The 24,235-nt window shown below is 48.2% G+C and overlaps 1 protein-coding gene across 1 annotated transcript; it reads right to left on the bottom strand.

The window, feature by feature from the left end:
- Positions 1-4,852: 4,852 nt before the first annotated feature.
- Positions 4,853-23,662, bottom strand: LOC144146285 (solute carrier organic anion transporter family member 4A1-like). The gene is made up of 7 exons (XM_077678246.1): positions 23,518-23,662; positions 23,185-23,433; positions 21,569-21,658; positions 18,067-18,265; positions 10,826-10,982; positions 7,280-7,538; positions 4,853-5,128 (listed from the first exon to the last, which is right to left on the bottom strand). Exons 1-7 carry the CDS (start codon positions 23,630-23,632, stop codon positions 4,899-4,901), a joined length of 1,299 nt encoding a protein of 432 aa, XP_077534372.1. The 5' UTR covers positions 23,633-23,662; the 3' UTR covers positions 4,853-4,898.
- Between the last annotated feature and the right edge of the window lie 573 nt (positions 23,663-24,235).

Below are 24,235 nucleotides of genomic sequence, written 5' to 3'. Positions count from 1 at the left end.
ACCGGTGCAAACGTCAGACGTCACGGCTTCCCGACATTCGTGGATTTTTCTGCCGTCGACGATGTCCTATTTCCCACGGTTACACTTCCGGACTCCGAAACTTATTCGGCTGCCATAGCTTTGGGGTTTCCGTCGTCGCCATTCTCCGGTGCTCTCTCCTGCTCGACACAATCGTTGCCCCCTAGCCCTGCATCGCCCTCGGCCCTTTCGCCTCCAGCGTCACCGCCGCCCTCACCGACCTCCGGCAAACCCTCCTCTTTGACCGCTTCTTCGCCCACCAAAGGGGCTTCCGCATCCACTGCCGGAGCCTCCTTAGCCTGCAAAAAAAAAAAAAACCATTATTACTAGTATAAGCGTACCAAAGATTTTTTTTCCCCAAATGATCACAGTATATATATTGGCTGTGACTTCGCACAAACGCACCATAACTGTTTGTACGTTTGAGTTGGCTTGCACCCTCCATGCTTGCTGCCTTACACCCTCCAAAAGGAGACTGCTAACAAAATATCCTAGGTGGCCAAACAATCGAATTCATAGTAAGCATTAACGTAGCTGCTGTAGGTAGAATTTTTATGCTACGTGTGACGAAATAAAGAACACCGCTGACATTTAAACACGTTTCCTGCTAATTAATGTACGGAGGCGACTCGCCGGTACGCAAGCCTAAATCTAGGCAGTTAACGTTCAGCGTGATAGGCGATTCCATTCAGAGGATTGCGATGTCAACAAAACAAAAAGGGGGAAACGGGAGGAAGTATATCCCACAGTCGTATGCTCCTTGGTGGTTGCGTTAAGTAGTAACTCGGACAAAATGAGGGTTAGGAGGGAAAGTAGCTGGTCAAACGTCATTACGTCATCTCTCTTCCTTAATGCCTGGCGTAATTGCTTACTCTTGCCTTTAAAATTGCCGAACATTAATTATAGAAAAAAAAGCAGCATTTTGAGCTGAACAGAGCTGTATTTCATTTTCATGGTCGCTTTAAACTATTAAATGTTTTTTCGCACTTCACTAATAACTTAACTCTCCGAACCAGTTCGCGAACCGGTTCGGAGAATGATTTAGTAGTAACGGCACTGAACCGGAAAGAAACGAGTTCACGTGAGCACCAACCGTAACCGAACCGTTTTTTTTTTTTCGGTTTGACACACTGCTGTAAACTTGACTGAAAGTGCATCTACTTTACAAATAAGCTTCACACGCAAAATTCACATTTGGGGAACCCGTGTGAAATGTTTTATGCTGAAAAAATCCGGAATAAAACAACTCGCCGAATTATATGAAAATGTGGCTCGTGACAACTTATTCCCACCATGAGTTTCCACAGTGAAACTTTCAATTTCATTCAATCTCCAACGTTGCTCCAACGTCATTTAAAAGCAGTGTTGTACACGTTCCTCTAAAACGGGAACGAAAGCTCGTTCCTCGTTCCTCCCAAATTTTGAAACGAGTTGCCATTACAAGTTCCTTTATTGCGAAAGGAACGCGTTCCAGTTCCACTTCCAACATTGGAACGTGTCGTTACATTAACGTTACATTACATTACAAAACCCGAAGGTTTGTGCTCAAACAATCACGTGATCCACCTTCTCGCTCTCACTCAAACTGCCAGGTACTCATCAAAGCAAAAGTATAACACAGGTTGAGACCGACCAACTAAAGCAACACCGAATGCTGGCCGCCGACCTTCGGGCGGCTTCTCTCAGGTATTGTCCATACGGCGCGCGACAAAATTATGCCCAACAATGACGAAATTCCTGTCCTTTGTCAACACGACGCGTGCAGTGCAAAAGGACCTGTCACTCCCGTCGACCCATTCCCGCCAGATCGGCGACAGACCGCGCCGTGACGAACTGCGCGCGTATTCTGTAACTTCGAGCAGGACAGCATCCCGAGACACTGCGGTGCGCCCAGCTCTATTCATAGCCGGTGACCCTTCAAATGACCTCACAGCGAGCGCAACTACCCCGACACAATGCGCCCGCGCCTAGCACGCACGAATGTGGTAATTACCCCTGCGATTGTATAGATACAGTGGTTTCACAAGGTATCGCGCAGCGCCTCTTGGACTTCGACAACCTTTCCCCGGCAGGGAACAATTCTAGCGGCCATACGCGCATCCTGGCATACCCAGACAAACGATGAAAGGTGAAAAGCACCCTCGCGGCAGCGCTATTCACCCTTTCGAACACCGCGTAAGCTCAATTGGCATGAAAGCAAGCACAAGCTGCGGCCGCTGTGTGATTACTGGGTGTATCCCGATTGCCTCGCGCGCTCTAGCCCCGTCGCAAAAGCTTCGCCACGTTAGCCTCGTGTCTCAAATGCCCCGCGAGAAGTAGTCCCACGCCCTAATCCCCGCGTGTCAAAAGCCCCGATGCCAGTTTCCCCTACTCATTCTCCCAGGGCGATATTATGGCGCGTGATTTTCTTTTCAGTGCCTATGATTTTTAAAAATTGGAGTAGAGTAACGTTTGGCGATCTTAAGAAAATGATTGCGTCTGCCACTTTCCCGAAGTATCACTGGGACGTTAGGCCAAAGCTGCAACCACTCTAAACTTTATTCGAAAAGTCTAGACATGGACCTCAGGAAGTAAAGGCATGGCTATACTTATCAAACATTCGGCCCACTATCGAGCACGCATGCGTTGTGTGGGATTCCTACACTCAAAATCTTATCGACCGCCTAGAATCCGTTCAAAATCGAGCTTCTTGACTTGTGACCCAAATTACCAGTTCGCAACTAGCCTTACTCAAATAAAGAACTCGCTTGGCTGGCGTAACCTTTTTTTGCGACAGGCACGTTTTCGAATTTGTTTCCTTCGTGACGTATACCTTAAACGCAATGCTATAAAGATTTATAAATCTACAAACCTACGTATCTACTCGGTGTGACCACCAATTTAAAATAAAAGAAAAAGCTGCGCGTCCCTCAATTTTTATTCATTCTTTCTTTCCCCGTTCCATAAAGCATTGGAATCGCCTCCCGCCACACGTCACGGCAATGATAGGGGACGATTGACTTTTTGCATTAATAACCCAGCATTTACTCAATGGGTAGTACGGTGTTTGTGTCTTTTCTTTTCTCGCAGTATTTTAGAAGACTTGTCTTGCATATGCCCTCTTTCAATTCCTGTGTGGCTTAGATTATGAGTACGGCGCTTAAAGAGCGGGTCTTTCGGCACGGGGAAATCGGCACAGGGCAAACTAGACGGGAAAAATCACACGGGGCAAATGAGACGGTGAAAATGTGTCCGGGGCTTATGAGTACGGGGCTTTCGGGAACGGGGCAAAAGCCGTGGGCTTATAGGAAGGGAAACACAGTAGCGACTTGTGGATTTTTGTACTCGAGCCTTGGCATCAAAAACAGCCACCTCCTAGCAATGTAACCTTTGCAGAAGGAACGCCGTTCCTGCCGTTCCTTCATAAACCTAACTAGTTACCATTACAGTTCCACCGACCCTTAGTGGAACGGTGGCGTTCCTCCGTTCCTCCAAAAAGGAACTAGTCCCAGGGACGCCTATCCTTGGAACGCCGTTCCGTGCAACACTGTTTTAAAGTGATTTCCACTGGGAGACTCGTTTTAGCTGACGTTTCTTTCCCACTGCCAGGCAGCGCCTATCAAAAACTAATAGCTTATTATAATGGCTTATTAATAAGCAATAATAAAACCATCGAAAAAAACACTTACAGTTTTTGAATTGGGTTACTGATAATGCTCCATGCTTTTTCTTTGCTTTTTTTCCGCCTTGGTGAAAGGCTTCATGGTGTAAAATATGGTTCATGCTGTTGCAGCTACGAAAATAGCGGTTGAGTTTTAGTTGGACAAAAAAAAAAAGTCTACACTCACGTCATCCCCCTGCGTAATGTATGCTGTATGCGTTTCGGTACTCCGTACGATATTGGGTCTTTGCCCTCACCTTACCTCCCTGTCCCTGTCCCTGAATTCGGATGACTTCAGACGACACCTACATCAGGCAGCATTACCAGAATTCTCCGAAAGGTTTGTGACGGAACAGCAAAAATCGCAAGAAAAAGCGCTGAGTACCGGAGCGGCGCACGCTGTACCATGAGGGAAAACAAACAATATTATCCTTGCGACAATGAAGGGAGAGGAAGAGGATAAAAGTAACGCTCGGGCCGGAATGGGACTGTCCAATAGACTCCCAGTTGACGTACAAATCGTGCGATTCCAGGGTCTGTCGTAGGAAGGCCAGAACCACGGTACCCTGAGGCTGCTGTCCAACGTCAAGGCACGACGTACCGACCATCTACCACGTAATCCTCTACAACGTACCGACGGGTGGCCATCCTGCGCCCGCTTTCTGCCTCTGGTGTTGGCATGCTGGTGTCCTCACAACGCCAATTCCGCCTTCACGCCTCGCCTCCGACGTACTGCCCTCGTCTACCTCTCCAACCGCAGACGGACTTTCCATTCGTACGCGTCTACCAGTTCCATTTACGTTATTGAATTCGGCTTTGGCAGTTCCCACTTAGGACATCTCGCTTAACCGCCTCTCCGCTACCTGAACGTTTCAAACCGTCTTCTGTGTCCGTGTCCGTGTTTTGTTGGGCCTTTCAACGTTTACGTGTAATCTTTTATGCATCCGTATAACACCTGTGTACCCGTCTTTAACCTGTGCTTCCATTACCTCGCCTTGAGTCTCCCGTAACCTCACAACTCACAAGGCTACCGTTAAACACAGGCGCATAACTGAACAGTGCCTTCGCTACGGGAAAGCACCAAAAGCGCTTCCGAATAATGACGAGCAGCTGTAGACCTTTTCAGCGTCTTCGTTCTGGGAAGATTAATTTCATTATTGGGCTAATTGGCCCAGTTGGTAGGACTGTCTAACTGCGAATGTTCAGCACAGCCGAGAACATGCTAATATTTTATCAAGGCTCACAGAGTGAAACGGTCTAAACGTGCCTGAGAAGAGAACCTGAGCGACCCAAAAAAGAAGAATAATATGGAGGCAGACTTGACGGTGATCATGAGGCCGAACAGGTTCTTTCCCATGGCTGAGTTCTCGTAGATGGCGCAGGAACCCGATTTGCCGCTGCACGTGACCTGCCAAAGTATGCAGCTCTTGTCGATTAGGTAGCCGAATATCACGGGGCCTGGGATGGTGCCTGCGAACAAGGTAGCAGTACGCCGGAGTTGATTTCCGGTGTGGTGATAGGGCTGTATGCGCAAACCAACTGCGTGTTTTCCAACAAAGCGGGAAGAACTGCTGTCGTGTTCCCGCTGGAATGGATGACAACGCCATCGTGGGAATCACTGCAGTTTTGCAGAAGAGAACATTCACTACCGACGAAGGCACCCGCATCTTTTTGGCGCATAGATGTTCTCACTAACTACAAGGAAATCTAGCACTAGTTAGTGTCTCGGTAAGCCGCACTTCAACGAGGGCGGGATCGGCGTTCCGTTCCTCCTCAGCTCACGACCTCGATTGAAAGTTGTCTGGTGACCCAAAAACAAATATACTTTGCTGCGCAAAATAAAGGGTTGTTATCAAAGCAAAAGTACTACTAATAGAAGGTTTCATCAAGAATATTGTTAAAAACTTCATGCCACACGGGCATTAAAGAAATGTTTCCTCTGCGCCTTTTGGCGTCGCTCAGAACAGGCTATCTTGCAAGTCGGGCAAAGTAAGAAGGAACCAATGTCAGCTGTTGTGGCGGATCCCATGGCATCACGTGAATGCATCAAAGTTTTCCATGCGTATTAGTATAAAACTACGTTTTGAAGTTGGATGGGGGGCTCGGAACTTGTTCCCCAGCAACCAACACATCCTATGAATAATAAAAGCGCTGAAAAAGGGACCAGACGAAAGAAAACCCTCGGATAACACGAGCGCCATGTAACACAACTGCTGTCCTGTTGACTTCTTTTGGTCCTGCCTTAGGCGCCGTTTTCGTCCATAAGGTTCCAGGAACTAGCCCAGCTGCATGCGGTGCTAAGGCATTTGTGAAGATACACCAATAGATCTTCCATTATTTCTGTTTGCTCCCCCCAGTACGACATAGGAACCTTTTGGTACGATATAAAGCATGTTTAATAAGTATAAAAGTGGAAACATGTCCACTTTAACATAAATTTGTCTGCGACAGAAATAGAGTTTCGCTCCTAAGGGAGTTGGGGTAAAGTATGAGCTGCCGAATCTTTCGAATGTAACTGAATCGTATGTCGTATTCCTTGTCCCTGTAACGTCCTTCCCAGCTCCGGCATGGAGGACCTTCTGTTCGCGAAGGGGCCTGCGGCAACCCAACGGGAAGCCTTCGCCCATCTGCTCCATTACCTGGAGACGACCGGCCTCACGCGGCGTCTGTAGCCTGGAGTACAGTGACTGACTGATGTGCCCGGACTGACAGCTTTCTAGGACTGACAGCTCTCTCTCTACCTTTCTCCCTCTGTCTCTCTCCCCTTTATCCTGTCACTCCCCCTCTACTTTCCTTGCCCTGTACTAGGTCGTATGCAGGTGCACGCTCTCTGCCGAGCTCAAAATATCCCCAGTGCATTTCCTTTCCTTTTGCTCTCCCGCAAACCACCTCCCCTTCGACAACATAATGGCGTACATGCTGTCGTTAGCCTTCGAAGACCTATAGCGTAAAAAACCTATCATCTCATCATAATCACCATCATAATCACGATACGTAGCAGTAGCAACCAATTGATGTATACAGAAGAACGACCGCTGTTGAATGGTTGCATCCAACCATTGGTAAACCCGCGCGGGCCTCAGGTATTCATAATGCGGCATTTTTCCTTAATCCTCGGCACGCATCTCCTTCATGCTGGAAGGATTACCGCGCCACTTATCACCCATCTGTGCTCTGTGCCTACATGTGTTGTCAGCGTGCACTTTCACGCACTGAACGTGAATTATGCTGGTAACTATTGCAATATGCAGTAATTACAACTGATTACAAGTACGTTGAACAGATTACAAGTGATTCGGCGAGTAACTATGGCAAGCCAAAAAACGTCCCGTGTTTTAAAGACAATCGTTGGAGCGGAATACACTTATTATTACGTTTATCGAAAAACTACGGAATGACAGCGGGATTCCCCTGCTCATCTATTATTGTGCCGTTCAGTGCTTGTATGCGTGTCTGTGTGCGTGAATGCGTGCGTGATCGTAAATCCTCTATAAATTCTCCGACTAAAGGTATACTCGCGATATTTTCAGCAACGGCACCATTGGCAGGATGCCAGCCTCTTGTCCTGTTCGAGCGTATTCATCCTCTATAGCGTTCCGTGCACCAAGCCGCCAGGCATACCGAGCAGCCGGATGGCGACGTAGTTGAGGCCGATGCCGGTGGACTTGATGTCCTCGTCGAGCGAGCGCAGCAGCGCCGTGAGCGCGGGCACGATGAGCAGGAAGGTGAAGAAGAGCGCCACGAACATGGCCAGGCCGTAGAGCGGGATGAGGCCGCACTCGGAGGCGCACGGGTCGCGCTTGGCCATGTACTGGAAGCCGCTCTCGTTGCCCAAGAACGGCAGCGAGGGCCCCGCCACGCACGTGCACGGCGCGTACAGCTGTGCGAGAACGGGCACAGGAGGTCGCCTGTCAAGCAAGGCTTATTACTCTAGTTACAAACCCAGAAAGCGTCTATGGCGTCGAACAGGGTCAAGCAAGCGCCTCGAGCGCTTTCGCGGCGCCAAGGAAAGCACCACCGACCTCGGCCACCGACCAAACCGATTCGCGCCGCCTACAGAAGCGTCACCAACCACGCTACGGTAACCAGCCGAAGCAGAATTAAGGAAGGTGCTAGGAGCTGGCGACTAAGCAGCGTGCTGGTCACGTATGTAGCGCTATGGGAGAAGAGCAGCGTGATGATCACTGCTGCCACGAACGACAATCCGAAAAACGTCTCATAGCCTTGCGAGAGCAGCGCGCCTGATTTGCAGAGCAGGGATATTTAGAAAGCATTTTGTGAGGGAGGGATTAGGAACGGCATTCAATTGAAGATGCAGGTTTTTACTTATGAACCTGATTATTTAATATATGAACCTGCTTGCGGAGAAGCGAAGCTTTAGCGCAAGAAGGTTCATGTTTAAAATTGGAACACGGAGACACAAAACGACGAAGAAAAAATTGGCCGCGTATCTGCTCCTTTCGTTGCAAATGTCGTCAAAAGACGATATTCTCTATCGACTTTTGCCAAGTAAATGCCCCCATTTGCTTCCCCGCTCACCTCTCATGTTGTTCCTGTTGCGTCGCGCTCCTCCCAAGGTATAGACGCCAAAGGTTTGCTTAAATCATTTTAAATTTCCCGCGTTCCACTGCTCCAAACCGGGTATCTAGATGCCAACGCTGCCGTACGGCGAAGACGCGTGTGAATCGAGGTGCCCTACTTCAACGTTTATAGAACCGCGTTTCCCTAGTCTACGTGCGTTCCAAGCAAAACGGGGAACCTATCTAGTGGAACCCTTCGTAACTTTTGCCACTTGATTTCTTCAAATGCCGCCAGAAGCTATATGGCGCGGGCGACAGCAGGCGACGGCGGAGTGATATTTTTTTCTTCAGTTGATGAAGTATTTATTCTCGCCAAAATCAAATATGTACGATTTTTTATAAAGGAACGCTGCAAATATCACTTCTGTAGTAATTTTTTGTCTTATATATGCGTAATGTCTTGTTGTTCTTCAACAATATTGACAAGTATGAACATTAAACCCGACTTAGACGGGCACATTTAGCTGTGACTATATAAGACTATTGCGCAGGCATTGTTTTACTTTGGCCGGGTGGCTGAATCGAGTCACAGACAGACAGACAGACATACAGACAGACCAAAATTTCTGGGTTTAAGTAGCCCAAGAAAGACTATCATCTTTAAAAAAATTCCCCCGCATTTCCCCGAGGGGAGAATGTGAAAGTGCGAATGCACGGTTGTCGGCCCGCTTGCGGCGCTTGCGCTCGGCCCCCGCAGCCCACCGCCTCGCCGCCTTCTCTTCCATCTCTTCCATCGGGTTTGTAGTATCACGTGTACACCACGCAGTTATCAAGCCGCTATAACGCCGCTGAGTCGCCAACGCACGCCGCTGACGACGTAGTTTGAATGCGTTAAAGATATAAGGCGCGTTACTCACATTGATATCAGCGTGGCGTCCGTGGCTTAGTCGGTAGAGCGTCGCGCTGCGGCCGCAAAGTCCTCAGATCGAAACCTGGCGCCGGATGCTGTTTCTTTTTTAAATATAGAGGAGCACTGCGGACGCCGCCGCCGGCGGTGGATGGTTTGGGGTCGCTTATTCGCACTTAAAACAGGGTCGAGCGCCTGTCACATCGCCCTCGGTGTTCGCCCTGTCTCTTAGCGCTCTAACGTGATAAAAAATGGCTATCAAGGGACGTTTATCACTCCAGGTAAAAATGACTCTGGATTAGCTCAGCTAACCCTGGATATGCAAAGCGAAAGTTAGTTTAGCTTGGTCAAGTGTTGGTTTCACTTGGTTAAACATTGTAAACCTTATACTTAGGTATACACTAATCGTTAAGGCAGGTATGACGGCTGGGCCTAAGTCGGTGGCTAGACAGACTGTGATTAGGCTTGGGAAGACACGCTCTAGGGATGCAGCTCGCCGGGCGATATCCGCGGGGTGGTTAGACGCCGCATGCCGACGACGGCTCAAAGCCACTAGCTCGCGCGCAACGTTCAGAGAACACGGCCTGGCCTCGCTCTCATCCAGGGCCAAGCTCACAGGGACTCGGCGAGCGCGGCGTCCTCTCAGCCAGGCGCGCGGCAAGTCACGTGGTCACAAGGCGTCTCAGCTGCGGAGAACGCATGCGCCAAGCCGGCGGCTGCAAAGTTCGGCGGGGTGGGTCACGTGATGCGTTTCCAATGCTGCGACGCAGCTGCGGTCAAATGAAGGTCAAATTGCTGGTGACGGCGAAATTCTGCTTGTCTATGTTAAAGCTTTGCTTTAGAGCCCGGAAGCATCCCTTGTGACCTTCAAGCTCAGCCAAGATAAAAAGCTCCTCGTGATGTTTCGCGGCGCCTACAGAAGCGCCGCCGACAACACGTTAGCCACCGAATGCAACAACTAGCAGTGCCGACGGCGCAGCGGTCATCGGCCGAACCAATTCGCGGCGTCGACGGAAGCGTTCGCTGCGGTCGCAGGCCGAAGCGTAATTGAAGACAGGGCTTGGAGCTGGCGTCTAAGCCGTGTGCTGGTCACTAATGTAGCGCAATAGGAGACGAGCAGCGTAGTGAGCACTACAACCCCATCCGATAATCAGGACGTCTCTCGGCCTTGCGAAAGCAGTGCGTCTCGTTAGCAGCGCAGAGAAACAATTAGAAAACATTCTGTGAGACAGGGATTAGGAGCGGCATTCAGTTAGCTTCACTTCACGTCGATTGCGACCTATGCACGCGACTGGTAAATCTGAATTTCTTCTTGTTAGAGCCTGCACGATCCTATAGGCTAGATGGGGGGAACAGGCTGGGCTGCTAGCGCGTGGTGCGACTCGTGGTGATGTACAAGACGCGATGCCTTCTGCAGGATGTCAACCGAAATATCTCCCCCTTCCTCTTACCCCCAATCTATATAGTTTTCATATGATGAGGCGCAATGTCACACGAGCATTTACTGTATTCGAGTCAATGTTGAACAAGTTAGTCATTCCATGCCTTGATACAGGCATTACGCATATGCGCATGATTTGTGAGCCGCCATCGCGTGGGAGCATTGATTCGGTTCGGAATTATTCAATGACTCCGCTCGATTATTATGCAGCAATCCCGCACCGGCGAATCGCTCAACGCCACACAGGCCGTGCGACCTTTCCCCGGGAACATTGCGGAGGCAAGTAGAGAAACACCCACCGTTGTCTTCTTGAGGCGCTTAGAGTCGGTACATCCAGCGATGCAGGGCGAGTAGTAGGTGAAATTGTCGGTGCCGCATACGGGGTCGTAGACGGTGGCCGAGCAGTTGCAATGCGCGTTGCACGTCCGTTCGAGATCGGGGAAAGTAAGCGCGTGCCTGCAGCAAATTGAGTCGTTCCGGCTGGGGGTTGCTATACCGGGCATCTACGAGTAGTCCTTTGCGCGCAATGCTGGAGGACGTTCTCCGTTCCTGTCTACAACATATTCGTTCCTTACGCGTTTAATAGACAAACAACCACACCATCAAGCCACGTGCGCGATGTGAAAACTCCAAATAAACAGATTCCGCACAAATTCGCGAAAAAAAACCTTGCTTTTGTGACCCTTGCAGCAGACAGAATAACCATTTCTGTCCTTTTTTCACGGTGCTTGCTGATACTCATTGATAGCAAGTTTTCTTTTTGCAGCGTAGCTTTTGTATGCTAGTTTCTAGGAGAGACCGATGTGTGCGTGGACCGAGCGCGTAAACCAAAATCCTTGAAGCATCGATACAGCTATAGATAGCCATGGTGCATTCACCACCTGCGCGTCGTCGACAGGGTTGCCACGTCTGGCGATTTGTCGCCAAACTGGCGACTTTTGGGGACTCGTGGCGACGGAAATTTCAGTGTGGCGTGTTGGCTACTTTCTGGCTGCTTTGAGCATTGGTGATTTCATATATTTCCCGGCCCTTCCGACGCCCCATTTTCCCCAAAAATTGCCTTATATGAACTTTCAGTGCACTTCAGCCGTCGACACAAACTGAACAAACCGAACCGAACAAACTTTCAAGCAGATGACGACGATCTGGCAAAGTCTAGACGAATGACTCGAACACAGTGCCGTACAGCGCTACTTACCGGTACAAATTGAAATTTGCCTTGCTCTTTTCAATACCCGACACGTGATTTCCTATGAATAGCCTCAAAACCTTCAAGCAACAGTCTCGGTTAAAGTGTAATGCTTCAATAATTTACGAGAACTTCAGATTTGATTTGATTGATTGTAGGGTTTTAACGCGCCGACGCAACGCAGGCGATGAGGCGCGCCGTAGTGGAGGGCTCCGGATTAATTTTGACCACCTGGGGATCTTTAACGTGCGCCGAAATCTCGTACACACGGGCGTTTTTGCTTTTCGCCTCCATCAGAAAAGCGGCCGCCGCGGCCGGGAATCGAACCCGCGACCTCGTGCTCAGCAGCGCAACGCCTTAGCCACTGAGCCACCGCGGCGGGTAGAACTTGAGATTTCAAGCAGAGCGATGGGAAGCGGGTATGACAATGTATAGAAATGTAAAGAGGCAGCGAACGTGATAAAATATAGCGTGCAGCTAACGCCCGTTTTAAGTTCTTATTGTTTGAATGTTTTACCTAAACTTACGTGCTTTAGTTTTTTTTGTGTGTGTGGACAGAAAATTGGATTGATTGTAGGGTTTAACGCACCGACGCAACGCAGGCGATGCGGCGCGCCGTAGTGGAGGGCTCCGGATTAATTTTGACCACCTGAGGATCTCTAACGTGCGCCGAAATCTCGTACACACGGGCGTTTTTTGTTTTTCCTTCCATCAGAAAAGCGGGCGCCACGGCGCGAAATCGAGCCCGCGACCTCGTGCTCAGCAACGCAACGCCTTAGCCACTGAGCCACCGCGGCGGGGTGTGGACTGTAATCAACCGCTGTCATTTTCTCATACCACAGCAAACGAACAAAATTTTCAATATGGTTTTTAGATGCGGAGCATCTTATTGTCGGGGCTATGTCCCTCCCCCCGCCGTGCGGCGTCCGCACACCCACTGCGCATGCCTGGCCAGGAACCACTGATGATGATTGTGGCAGGATGCCCCTGGGATTGACGAACCAAAGAATCCATCACGAGATAGCTTCGCGTTCAACCACCGTCGTCCTCAGAGTTACTCAATAAATACAGTTGCGAAACTCCGCTACAGAATCCGGGCGGCGCTAGCCCCCCTGCTCTGTGGAAGCTGAGGGGCAAGTCGACGCGCGCGGCCCCTAGGAGACAAAAACTAAACTTCGCTCAACTATTATTATTCAAACTTTTATGTAAAATAAAGCTTGCTTTTTAAATTATAATACGTTATTGGGTGAAATTTACTTGTGTTTTTGTGGCTTTTCTTTTTGTGAATTACGGCAGCAGCCGCAAGCACTTGAGTACTACTTCAACTTTCTGCCGACAGACGACAGGGTAGTCAACATTCCCCGTGCTTGCCCCGGCTCAGGGAGGCAACCAAATACCGGCTTTTGATACACGGGGCCTGTGGAGAGCAACTGGTATATATCCAGTAACTCTGGTCGTCATCTTCCCGTAGGGGAACCCTGAGTACCACACCCCCAGTGCGCGTGCCTGGACAGGCACCGCTGATGATGATTGTAGCAGGATGCCCCTAGAGATTGGCCAACCAAAGAATCCATCACGAGATGCACAGCTTCAACGATAATCCACGTTCACAGAGTGGAATGCGGCTGATTTTTTTTCTTCTAAAATATCGATTATCTCACCCACCATTCGCAGTAACCGGTTCACCCGAAAAATCTGAACATCGCGTCATTTTCACCGCATCTTCCCTTCACCAAGAGCAGAAAACTGGTTTGATACGTAGTTACGAAGCTGAATTGAATTTATGCAGTACCCACACTGCAGTAGGTGTTAACCTGCAACAGCTAAACAACGAGGATGTGCTACAAGGGAAAATTTCGAGCAAATGGTTTCTCTTATGGCTGACAATAAAATGTAATAGGGGCTTTGCACACACTTCGGTCACGAACAGCACGCAGCAGAACAGGAATGCGGGTTAAATTTCCACCACCTGGGTGTCCCTACCACCCAATTTTACGGTAGACGCTTTTTTCTTCACATTTTATGTGTTTTACGCGCCAAAACTCCACCTAATCTGCCAGGCGCACTGTAGCGAATGACCCCAAATTCGCTTAGACCCCTTGAAGATGTTTAACTGGCGCCGATATTTCGACACAAAGGTGTTTGTTTTTGCTCCTTCAGTAAAACATCTAGCGTGGCTTGTACTGGGCTCGAATATTATTATGAATGCACATAGTAAATCCATATTGTATCAGTATATTGTTGTAAGACACTTTAAAAAAAAGTTAATGATTCATTGACGCATTATCGCTATAATAACATTCATAACAATATCGTAACAGGTAAATCATGGAATTAGAGACTACAGAGAAAATTAGCTACCGCTGTTTTTTGGGAGATGTTAAGACGATCAACGCTTTGTCTATCGTACACAACGTTATCTTGCTAGTCATCTCACATTGTAAATAGAGTAAGTTATCGAATTTTCTGGCTTCCACCCCGTCACACGTTGCTATAGGTGCGAGTATTGAGCTCCACACCTCTCGCTTAATTTGCATTGTTTACAATGTGAAATGTATGGCCAGGGTGAGAACACTGTTTAGGGTAGCCAACGCTTCTCGCCTTCCTACAAAAGTAGCCCCGGAGAATATAGCCGTAGCCGACACCTTACTTGTCGTCTTCAGTTGTCTGAACTGTCCCGTGAAAATATCAATAAATCACACACATGCTTATTATTGAAAGTGTGATATCATTCAACGACGGAAGAACAACCAAAATTGTTTTTAGTTGAGCAGCAAGTGGCTAATTTCAGGAAAGTAGTTTGATTGCAGAGCTAGCTCTCAATTTGGTATTTCTCGAAGGCGTTCTAACGCCTAGGACACCTTGGAAGCTTCCCGAAAGCTGCATCTAAAAGGGACTCCTACGTACGGCTGCTGGGACCTTAACCTTTCCACGTTATCGCCACGCCTCTCATTGTCGCCAAGCAACCAGTCGTTCTGCACGCTGTGTCTACGATTCTCGAACACGTCCCTGGTGCGCAACCCCCGCTACTCCTTACGGCCGTAGGCAAAGGGGGAAGAGAGCGATTTGTAAATGCACGTAATGCGAAGGCAAGATAACCGCTGGTCATTAAGGGTAACAGAGTGAATCCCTAGAGAAGGCAAGCGTTGCAGGGGGCGGCAGAAAGTTAGATGGGCAGATGAGATTAAGAAGTTTGCGGGGATAATTTGGTCACAGTTGGCACAGGACCGAGGTAATTGGAGAATACTGGGAGAGGCCTTTGCCCTGCAGTGGGCGTAGATAGGCTGATAATGAAGAAGAAGAAGAAGAAGAAGAAGAAGAAGAAGAAGAAGAAGAAGAAGAAGAAGAAGAAGAAGAAGAAGAAGAAGAAGAAGAAGAAGAAGAAGAAGAAGAAGATTATTGTTATTATTATTATTATTATTATTATTACGATGGTAGTGGTGATGATGATGATGATGATGATGATGATGATGATGATGATGATGATGATGATGATGATGATGATCTTGCCTTCGCATTACATGCCCTGGTCGCGTCCATTTCTTCTTAATTTCTACTAATATGCCCTTAACACACGCTTGTTCCCTGACCCACACCGCTCTCTTCTTGTCCCTTAATGTTACACCTATCATCTTCCGTTCCATTGCTCGCTGAGTAGTTCTCAATTTAACTTGGACCCTCTTAGTGAGTTCCCAAGTTTATGCCCAGTAGGTGAGTACAGGTAAGATGCAGCTGTCATACACTTTCTTCTTCAGCCACAATGGTAGGCTGCCATTCATTATCTGAGAATACTTGCCGAATGCACCCCACCTCATTCTTATCCTTCGAATTACCTCTCCGTCATGGTTGGGATCCGGGGTCACAACTTGACCTAGGTAGATACATTCGCTTACCACTTCCACTGCATCGCCACCTATCTCAAACCACTGTGCTGTCCCGAGGTTATTTATCATTACTTTAGTTATCCGCGTATTAATTTTCAGGCCCGCGGTTCTGCTCTGTTTGTCCAATGTGGTAAGCATGCTTTGCAATTCGTCCCCCGCGTTACTTAACAAGGCAACGTCATGAGCAAATCTGAGGTTACTGAGGTATTTTCCATTAAACCTTACTCCCACCTGTTCCCAATCCAACGTTCTGAATACTTCTTGTAAACATGCTGTGTATAACATTGGAGAGATTGTGTCTCCTTGTCTGACACCCTTCCTTATAGGTATTTTACTGCTCTCCTTATGGAGGATGATGGTAGCTGTGGACCCATTGTAGATATCCTCTAGTATTCTTACATAATGCTCATCTACCCCCTCGTTCCGTAATGCCTGAATGACTGCTAGGGTTTCGACCGAGTCAAATGCTTTCTTATAATCTATGAAGGCTATATATAGGGGTCCAGTATACTCAGCGCACTTCTCTATAACCTGATTGATCGTGTGAATATGGTCCATTGTTGAATAACCTTTACTGAACCCTGCTTGTTCTTTAGGTTGACTAATATCTAAGGTGGCAGGAATTCTTTTAGCGATTACCTTGGTAAGTACCTTGTAGACGACTGACAGTAAGCTTATCGGCCTGTAATTTTTCAAGTCCTTCATATCACCTTTCTTATAGATTAGGATGATGTTCGCGTTCTTCCAAGATTCCGGCACACTTGCGGTCATTAAGCATTGCGTATACAGGTTTGCTAGTTTTTCAAGTACAATTTCTCCGCCATCCTTCAAGAGGTCTGCTGTTATCTGATCCTCACCAGCTGCTTTGCCCCCTTTCATTTCTTTCAAAGCCTTCCTTACTTCTTCGGTCGTTACTGGTGGGATGTCTATCTCCTCTGAACTACTTTCTCGTTCGGCATTATCCTGGATGTCCCGGCTACTGTATAGATCCCTATAGAGCTCCCCGGCCACACTGACTATTTTATCCCTATTTGTGATGACATTGCCTTGCTTATGTTTAAGTGCATACATCAGCTTTTTCCCCACGCCTAAACACCCCTTCACTTCTTTCAGGCTACCTCCGTTCTTTACAGCGTATTCGATCCTCTCCATATTGTACTTCCGTATGTCAGCTGTCTTACGTTTATTAACTTCTAAAGCTGCGCTAGTTCTATTCTGTAAGCTGGGGTGGAGATTGTCATGGTTTGCCGTTTCCTAATTAGATCTTTCGTCTCCTGGGAAAGTTTCCCAGTATCCTGTCTAGCCATCGTGTCCCCTACTTCTACTACACACTCCGTGATAACGCGTGTACGATTGTCGCTTGCTTCCTGTGTCGTAAGCTCGGCTTCATCGTTAAGAGCTGAATGTCGGTTCTGAAGCGCGATCCTGAATTCTTCAACTTTATGTCTTACTATTAGCTCATTTATCGGTTTTTTATAAGTACTAGCTTGTTACGGTCCCTCCTCAAATCTAGCCTAATTCGAGATCTTACCATACGGTGGTCACTACACTCTTCCGAGCACTTCCACATCCTGCACGACGCCAGGGTTATCGCATAATATGAAGTCGATTTCATTTTTATGTTCCCATTCGGGCTCCTCCACGTCCACATCCGACTCTCCCGTTTGCAGAAGAAGGTGTTCATTACGCGTAGATTATTCCGTTCTGCGAACTCGACTAGCAGGTCCCCCCTGCTATTTCTACAGCCCATACTTTAGTTCCAAACTGCCTTGTCTCCAGCATGATTCTTGCCTACTTAAGAATTGAAGTCTCCCATAACTAGGGTATACTGTATTTTTACTTTAGCCGTTGCCGATTCCACATCTTCATAGAATTAAGCGTCCAACTAGCTGGTCATTGTGGCTGGATGTATGCACGTAGCCCTGTACCACCTTGAGTTTGTACCTATTATTAAACCTAATTACGCGACCGGCTACCCTTTCGTTAATGCTATAGTATTCGCTATTCTATGTTGCCAGCTATGTTTTTATTGACTAGAAATCCCACTCCCAGTTCTCTTCTGTCCACTAGACCATGGTAGCGTAGAACGTGTCCATTTTTCAGCGCCGTAAAGGCTTCACCTCTCCTCCTAACCTCACTAAGCCCTATTACATCCCATTTAATGCTCTCTAATTCCTCAAACAACACCTCCAGACTCGCTAGGGGGTGAGTATAGTGGGACAATAAAGTAAAAGAAGGGAAAAAAGGGAAACAACCGTAAATAAAACTAATGATAAAGAAGTAGGGGTGCAGTAAAAAAAAAGAATTACAAGACTATATTATCCACTGATCAAGAAAGTGCTAAAACTTGGCACTGCAATATGCCGGTATGAGAGCTATAAAAGGCCGTTCTTATTTCCAAGATAAGAAACAAGCGATTTCAGCACGAGCTTTACGCTAACAAAGTGCCAGGCCGAAAGATACTTGCATTTCATCCGCGAAGGTAAAGTTGACGAGTGCGCTCTGGCGGGCCTCGCAGGAGTACAAGAAGACGAAGAGCGAGAACCAGGGCACGAAAGACAGGATGCAGCAGTAGCGCACGATGGTTGAAGAACTGACCTCGAGCTTGGTGATCGCGTAGCCGCCCAGCATAGTCCCGCCGCAAGCGCTTGGAACGGATATGGCGCCTGCGGAGCAGTGTTGTACACGTTCCTCTAAAACAGGAACGAAAGCGTGTTCCTCGTTCCTTCCGAATTTCGAAACGAGTTCCCGTTACAAGTTCCTTTATTGAGAAAAGAACGCGTTCCAGTTCCACTTGGAGCATTGGAACGTGCCGTTACATTAACGTTACATTTCATTTTAAAAATTCCGCTGGCGGGTAATCCTGAGGCGAAATAAAGCGAGAAAATAAAAACTCACATCGAACTACGTATATTATACGAATATGAACACTGCCGGCAGCAGATTATCTGGAGATAAAAATAATCCAAAAAATGCTCCTAGACGACTTTTTTTTGGGGAGCACCGGACAAACTCCTGACATGTCTAACTGCGCACCTGATATACTAAGTTCACATTTAAAAAAAAAACAGAGAAATGCTGAAAGGATCTCAGCTAAACATATCTAACTCACGCGGGGCTCTTCGTTTGGTGAACTGACCGGGCTCAAACTTCCCTCAATCGACTTTCTAGCTCTCGCTCTGACTGTCCAAAAACGCCAAATACTTCGGTTTTATTACGCAAAACCACGTCTCGAAAGGCCTACTAACGAACACACACTGGGCCGCTGTTTGGCCAGGTCAACAAAACCCAAAGATTTGCATACAAATACAAAGATTTGTATTTGTATGTTTGTACACAAATAATCACGTGATACCACTCTCACTCTCACTTCCAGGTATTCATCAAAGCACAAGTACAACAGAAGTTGAAACCGACCAACTAAAGCAACTCTAAACGAGGGCCGTCGACCTTCGGGCGGCCTCTCTCAGGAATTTGTCGATACGGCGTACGACAAAATTACTCCGAACAGTGACGAAATCCCTGCCCTTCGTCAACACGATGCGTGCGGACTTCGCCCTCCGATCGACCCATTCCCGCCAGATCGGCGATAGACCGCGCCGTGGCGAACTGCGCACGTACTCTAACTTCGAGCAGTACAACATCCGGAGATACTGCGGCGCGCCCATGGCTCTATTGACAGTCGGTGATCCTTCGAATGATTTTACAGGAGCGCATTGCAACTCCCCCGACAACGCGCCCGTGCCTTGCGCGCACTAATGCGGTAATTACCCATGAAAATATGCAGATACGGTGGTTTCACGTGGGACCTGCAGCGCCGCTCGGACTTAGGCAACCTTTCCCCGGCAGGGAACAATTCTATCGGCTAGACGCGCATCCTGGCCTTCCCAGGCAAGCAATAAAAGTTGAAAAGCATTCTCGCGGCTGCGCTATCCACCCGTCGAACGCCGCTGCGTAAGCTAAACCGGCATGAAAATAAGCACAAGCTGCGACCCGCTACGTGGTTATTCCTCTGCCCTTGACCTGCGAGAACCACGTTCCACTGTAGGGCGGGAAATTTGGCCAGCGTATAGAAAGAGGAACACAGCAGCAACTTGTGGATTTTTCTACTCGAGCCTTGGCATGAAAAACAGCCAAATCCTAGCGATGTAACCTTTGCAGAAGGAACGCCGCTCCTGCCGTTCCTTCATAACCCTAACGAGTGAGTTACCATTACAGTTCCACCAACCTTTAATGGAACGGTGGCGTTCTTCCGTTCCTGCCAAAAGGAAGTAGTTCCAAGAACGACGTTCCTTGGAACGCCGTTCCGTACAACACTGCTGCGGAGGCACGAAACAGCAGCAGCGCGGCCTTTGACGCTCATACCGTTGATAACGCTATGCCCTGGCCGGATGCACCTCTCAGTCTTGCTAATGGCGGAATGTTTTCTGAAGTTTCATTTTACTGACAATGCCGTCTTTCAATCGTAATGTGCATACGCCGGGCACATTGACATCATGAAGTATCAAGGTTTCTCCGCTTCAAGGCTAATCGATGCTTCAAAACCATTGAGCAAGAGGGAGTCTTTAAAGCGAAGCTTTCTATACCTCACTGATGGCATCGGTCGTCCGAGAAAAACGCATTTCGGGAAAACCAACTTCGTACAATGGGTTCCATAAAACTATGATAAGCTAAGGAACATCAAGCGCCTCAAGAAAAAAAATTGGTCGTCATCCCGCCTTGCGAAGTGGTTCTCCAGCACAGCTGTTGTAAACCACTACAAATGGGTATGAAAGAGGAGGGTACGAAATGTTTCTCGTCGTTTCGCTGGGCTTGTCGGTAACGCTCGGCTAGTGTCACTAAATAAAGGTACGGAGTATCGGCACTCTTTTCTCCTACTGTTCCGTGGCGCCGCCATGGACGCCGCCATCTGTTGTTTATGCGTTTTAGTCGATACACCTTGCTCTGCGGCTGCGCGCGACTGACGTAGCTCCGAATGCGAATCAAGGATAACGCGTGTGACAGTATTTCAGCAGCAGAAGTGTGTCCAAAGGTGCCGTTTTGCTACATCTTCGGTAGTGTTGTTAACAAACGACCCGGTCGGAGTTAACGGCGAGGCCGTAGATGCGGCAGTCTCGCAACACTGATGAACGACAAAATGGCCGCCGTTATCTGCTGACACTACGCTCGGCTTCTTTGGCGGCAAATGCTGGATTCTGCGTAGCCTGACGCATGCGCTGGCGTCTTGGGCATGAATTGCTGTGTTTAGTGACACTAGTCCTGCCTAGCCTTCAGACATAATCTGTAGACATCATTTTAAAAAGGAACACATGGTGGTTCCATTGTTCACAGCGCCTTATTACCCATAATGCAAGATTAGCCTGACGCATGCGCTCGGCGTCTTAGGCATTGGCGCCTCGACGTTTTTGCCCACGTAGATCATTTTTGTCCACTGCGATGAAACCATTTGGGGGGGGGGGGGAGGGGGGGGTAGAGGTATATAGCTTTGCTGTAAACGCTACCCGTCGTCGGAATCGAACCTGGTTCCCTCGCCTCATGAAGCCGACGTCAAACCGACTCCACCATTCTGGCACACTCGAAGCAGCTTGAATTTCGGAATTTGACTTTGCCTCCAGTTGCTTGGGAGAAAGTTTAGTGTTTGAACCATGTTTCTCTTAAGAAGGGGGCTGTGATTTTTTTAACGAGTAACTCGAGCCTAGTTTTCTAACTCAATATCTCACGGGGTGAGAGAAAGGGCATGGAACACTCATTTCCGAATCCACTAGGATAGGGCTTAGCCCATGCGGCACAAATAAAGCTCTCTAGGTGTTCCTTCAACTCAGGAGTACTTGTAACAGAAAAGAAAAGAAGGTAACGCAGTACAATGGCTTTGATGTGGGGCGATGCGGCAGTGGGCGAAAGCTACATGAAATTCGGATGTGAAAGAGCGGCGTTTGGAATTACCTAAGAATTACCGAGCTTGGAATTACCTAAGAGAGCGGAGGCCTGGCTGGGCGTAATGCCGAACATGGAAATGAAGATCTTCGTGGCAAATCCGGTCAGCCCAGACGCAATCATAGCTGAAAAAAAAAAGACAACACTGAAATAAATACTTCGCTTGCCGATACACCCTCCGTCGTTTCCCAATGAGTGGTGGCACTACACACCTTATACAGAAGTTTAAGCTTTAAAACAGACATGATTCCTATTAAACACTATTTTGCATACCAAGTTTCTGGAGTAACCGCAACGTGTATACCGCTGCTGTACTCAACAAACGGTGGCATATTAATTTGGACACGTGCCAACAAGAGTTCATTTTTCTTTATGAACTGCAACAGGTCGTCAGCCCATATAGCTGCTACTGACTTGCGATGCCGCTTAACGGATATCTCACATCTTATGACATACCTGAGATGCTTGAACATCAGTAACCGCATTTATTAAGAGCTTGGCTCTTCAGAGGTCTTGGTCGCTGAAGCTTTATTAACATCTTGGTGTGTTCTTTAACTTCACCTGGTCAATTCAAGCTGACTTATCCTGGACTTGTCTGGCAATAAAACTACCAATCATCTACCGCAGTACCTTCGTTATTGTAGGCAATTTTGGAAGCGAGTTACACCTCATATAGTGACAATAGTACCAACCACGCGTAAGTATTTAGGACTTTTATGTCTGTGGGTTTTACCGACATTGGCAACCACTGAACCCGGAAAAGATATGGTGGATATGGCGCTGGAAATTTTGTGCTCAGTCGTTTACGTAAAATATCGAAAGAAAAAAAAAACTTGTTTTCAGAAGCCTTTAGCCCAAATAAGGTACCCCTGTAACCATATTCACATATGCTCAGGACTGTTTGTACGTCCCAGTTATGAGTTTCTTTTAAGACTTTGGAGACAGTTAATCCAGCAAACCCCAGCCCACAAAGCACACACAGCTATCCAGGAGGAGCAGGAGCAAAACCTAACAAGTTTAGATAATATATTCAAAGCCCAGGGTCAGAACACTGACTCTTGCATTACCTGTGCTCCGTATCTATAGAGACCTATACCTTTTAGAGCGAAAGCGCTATTACTCCAGGTACCAACCCAGAAAACAGCCCCTTCCTCGTAGCAGCATTATGACCTTCAAGCTACGTCGAGGTCAAACCAGCGCCTCGTGTAGTTGCGCAGTGAAAGCATCTAATTGCTGGTTTGATCCAAATAGAGGAGTGCGGATAGTGGAAAAGAGGAAACGCGCGTGCCACGCGGAGATGACACAACGAAGCGTTGGCTGTATCCCAGTTCACTGCGTGTTCACGCCTGGAGCGCCGACTGCACCGAGCAGCGCCCGTGTTCTTTGACCTACGGTTCGATTGTGTGCGCGTTCACTTGGCGCTCGCTATCGGCGCCAAAATTGAGCCTTCGCTCGACAAACTTTGTTTACCCTCGTTCTATCACGGCAGATTTTTCCCGTGCTTTCCCCTTCCTTCTCCAAATTAAAGAAAAACTGCAGGTCAGCAAGATCTGCACTAGCCCAACGTACGTTATGACGCAACTCGCAAGTTCAAGCAACAGAATGATCCGGTCATGCCAATAGCAAAAACACGAGGGGCGCCGGGACTCACTTTCGGCAGCCGCAGCAAGCGTGAGGAATACGAAGGTCGGGTTGACGGCGAGCCTTTTGATGTGGTTCACCAGGCTCCGCTGCTCTGCTTTGGTAGCCTCGCCTGGGGGCTTGACTTCTATCCGGATGGACGTCCCGTCCGGATTAAGCGGGGCCATGTCATCGCCTTTTTGCGATGCACTTTCTGGCTGCTCCGGCGGCGGCTTCTCGCTTTTAAGGAGAGCCACTTCCTTGGCTTTTTGCGCCGCAGCTGCGAGAGAAAAACGGCTGACGTGAAGCGTGCAACGCAATAATGCAGCCGTTGACCGGAGAGTGACCAGGCATACATACGTACTTGGTAGCGCCCTCGGGAAACTGGTTACTGGAAAGGCGACGAAGAAGGCGACAACGGAGGCCCCGAAAAAGCCTACCCACCAGGCGCCGACCCAGTTCGCGCTCGAGGAATCCATGCCCAGCCTGCGGGCAGAAGACGCGCCTTGATTTTTAATTGCAGCCGATCAGAGCCCTCGCTGGCGGAATTGAATGAACAGTGGGTGGAATGGTTACGACGCCCCTGGTACCAGAAGTGTGACCTACTAAAAGGTCGAGCCGGGAGAGTGTGCACATACTTGCGCGATGAACGGAATAAAGCTTGCCCCGATTTTTAACAGCAAAGACCCTCAGCGTAATTTCCCCTGCTTCCTTGCGCCTTTGTCTTATCCGCTGCTTGTCGCGTCAAGGTTTCAAACTCATCCAGCTTGAGATTTTAGCGATTCGCTATTAGCATTGCAAACTTCTATTTCATTGCTATGTCAACGCTCAAAATAAACAAGTTTAAGAACTGTTTCGGGGCGAAGAAAGAAGTTTTCTTTTAAAAAGCACCATTTACCATATACTTTGTAAGATTCAAGCTATTTTATGGTTCACTTCCTAGGTTGCAAGCTTTGTATTTTATGTTTATGAGAAAAGCGGAAACCAAGTTGCGAGAGATACCTCCCTCGTAAAGCGGGTTTGCTACTTCCTTCCGTTAACTGACGTGCGCCACGCGCAACGTAAAAACGTAGCCCTCACAC

Source organism: Haemaphysalis longicornis, unplaced genomic scaffold, assembly GCF_048455015.1.
Source record: "Haemaphysalis longicornis isolate Haplotype H1 unplaced genomic scaffold, Haemaphysalis longicornis Haplotype H1 scaffold_7, whole genome shotgun sequence".
NCBI classification, from domain to species: domain Eukaryota; kingdom Metazoa; phylum Arthropoda; class Arachnida; order Ixodida; family Ixodidae; genus Haemaphysalis; species Haemaphysalis longicornis.
Note: the sequence above shows the minus strand (reverse complement) of the source record. Positions and strands in the feature narration are given on the sequence as shown.

Bases quoted from the DNA above. Each gene is read 5' to 3' on its own strand.
- LOC144146285 (XM_077678246.1), bottom strand. From the start codon at position 23,632: ATGGATTCCTCGAGCGCGAACTGGGTCGGCGCCTGGTGGGTAGGCTTT. The intron at 23,434-23,517 runs GTACGTATGTAT...TTTCTCTCGCAG, and splicing joins TTTCCCGAGGGCGCTACCAA to CTGCGGCGCAAAAAGCCAAG. The intron at 21,659-23,184 runs GTGAGTCCCGGC...TTTTTTTTTCAG, and splicing joins GCTTGCTGCGGCTGCCGAAA to CTATGATTGCGTCTGGGCTG.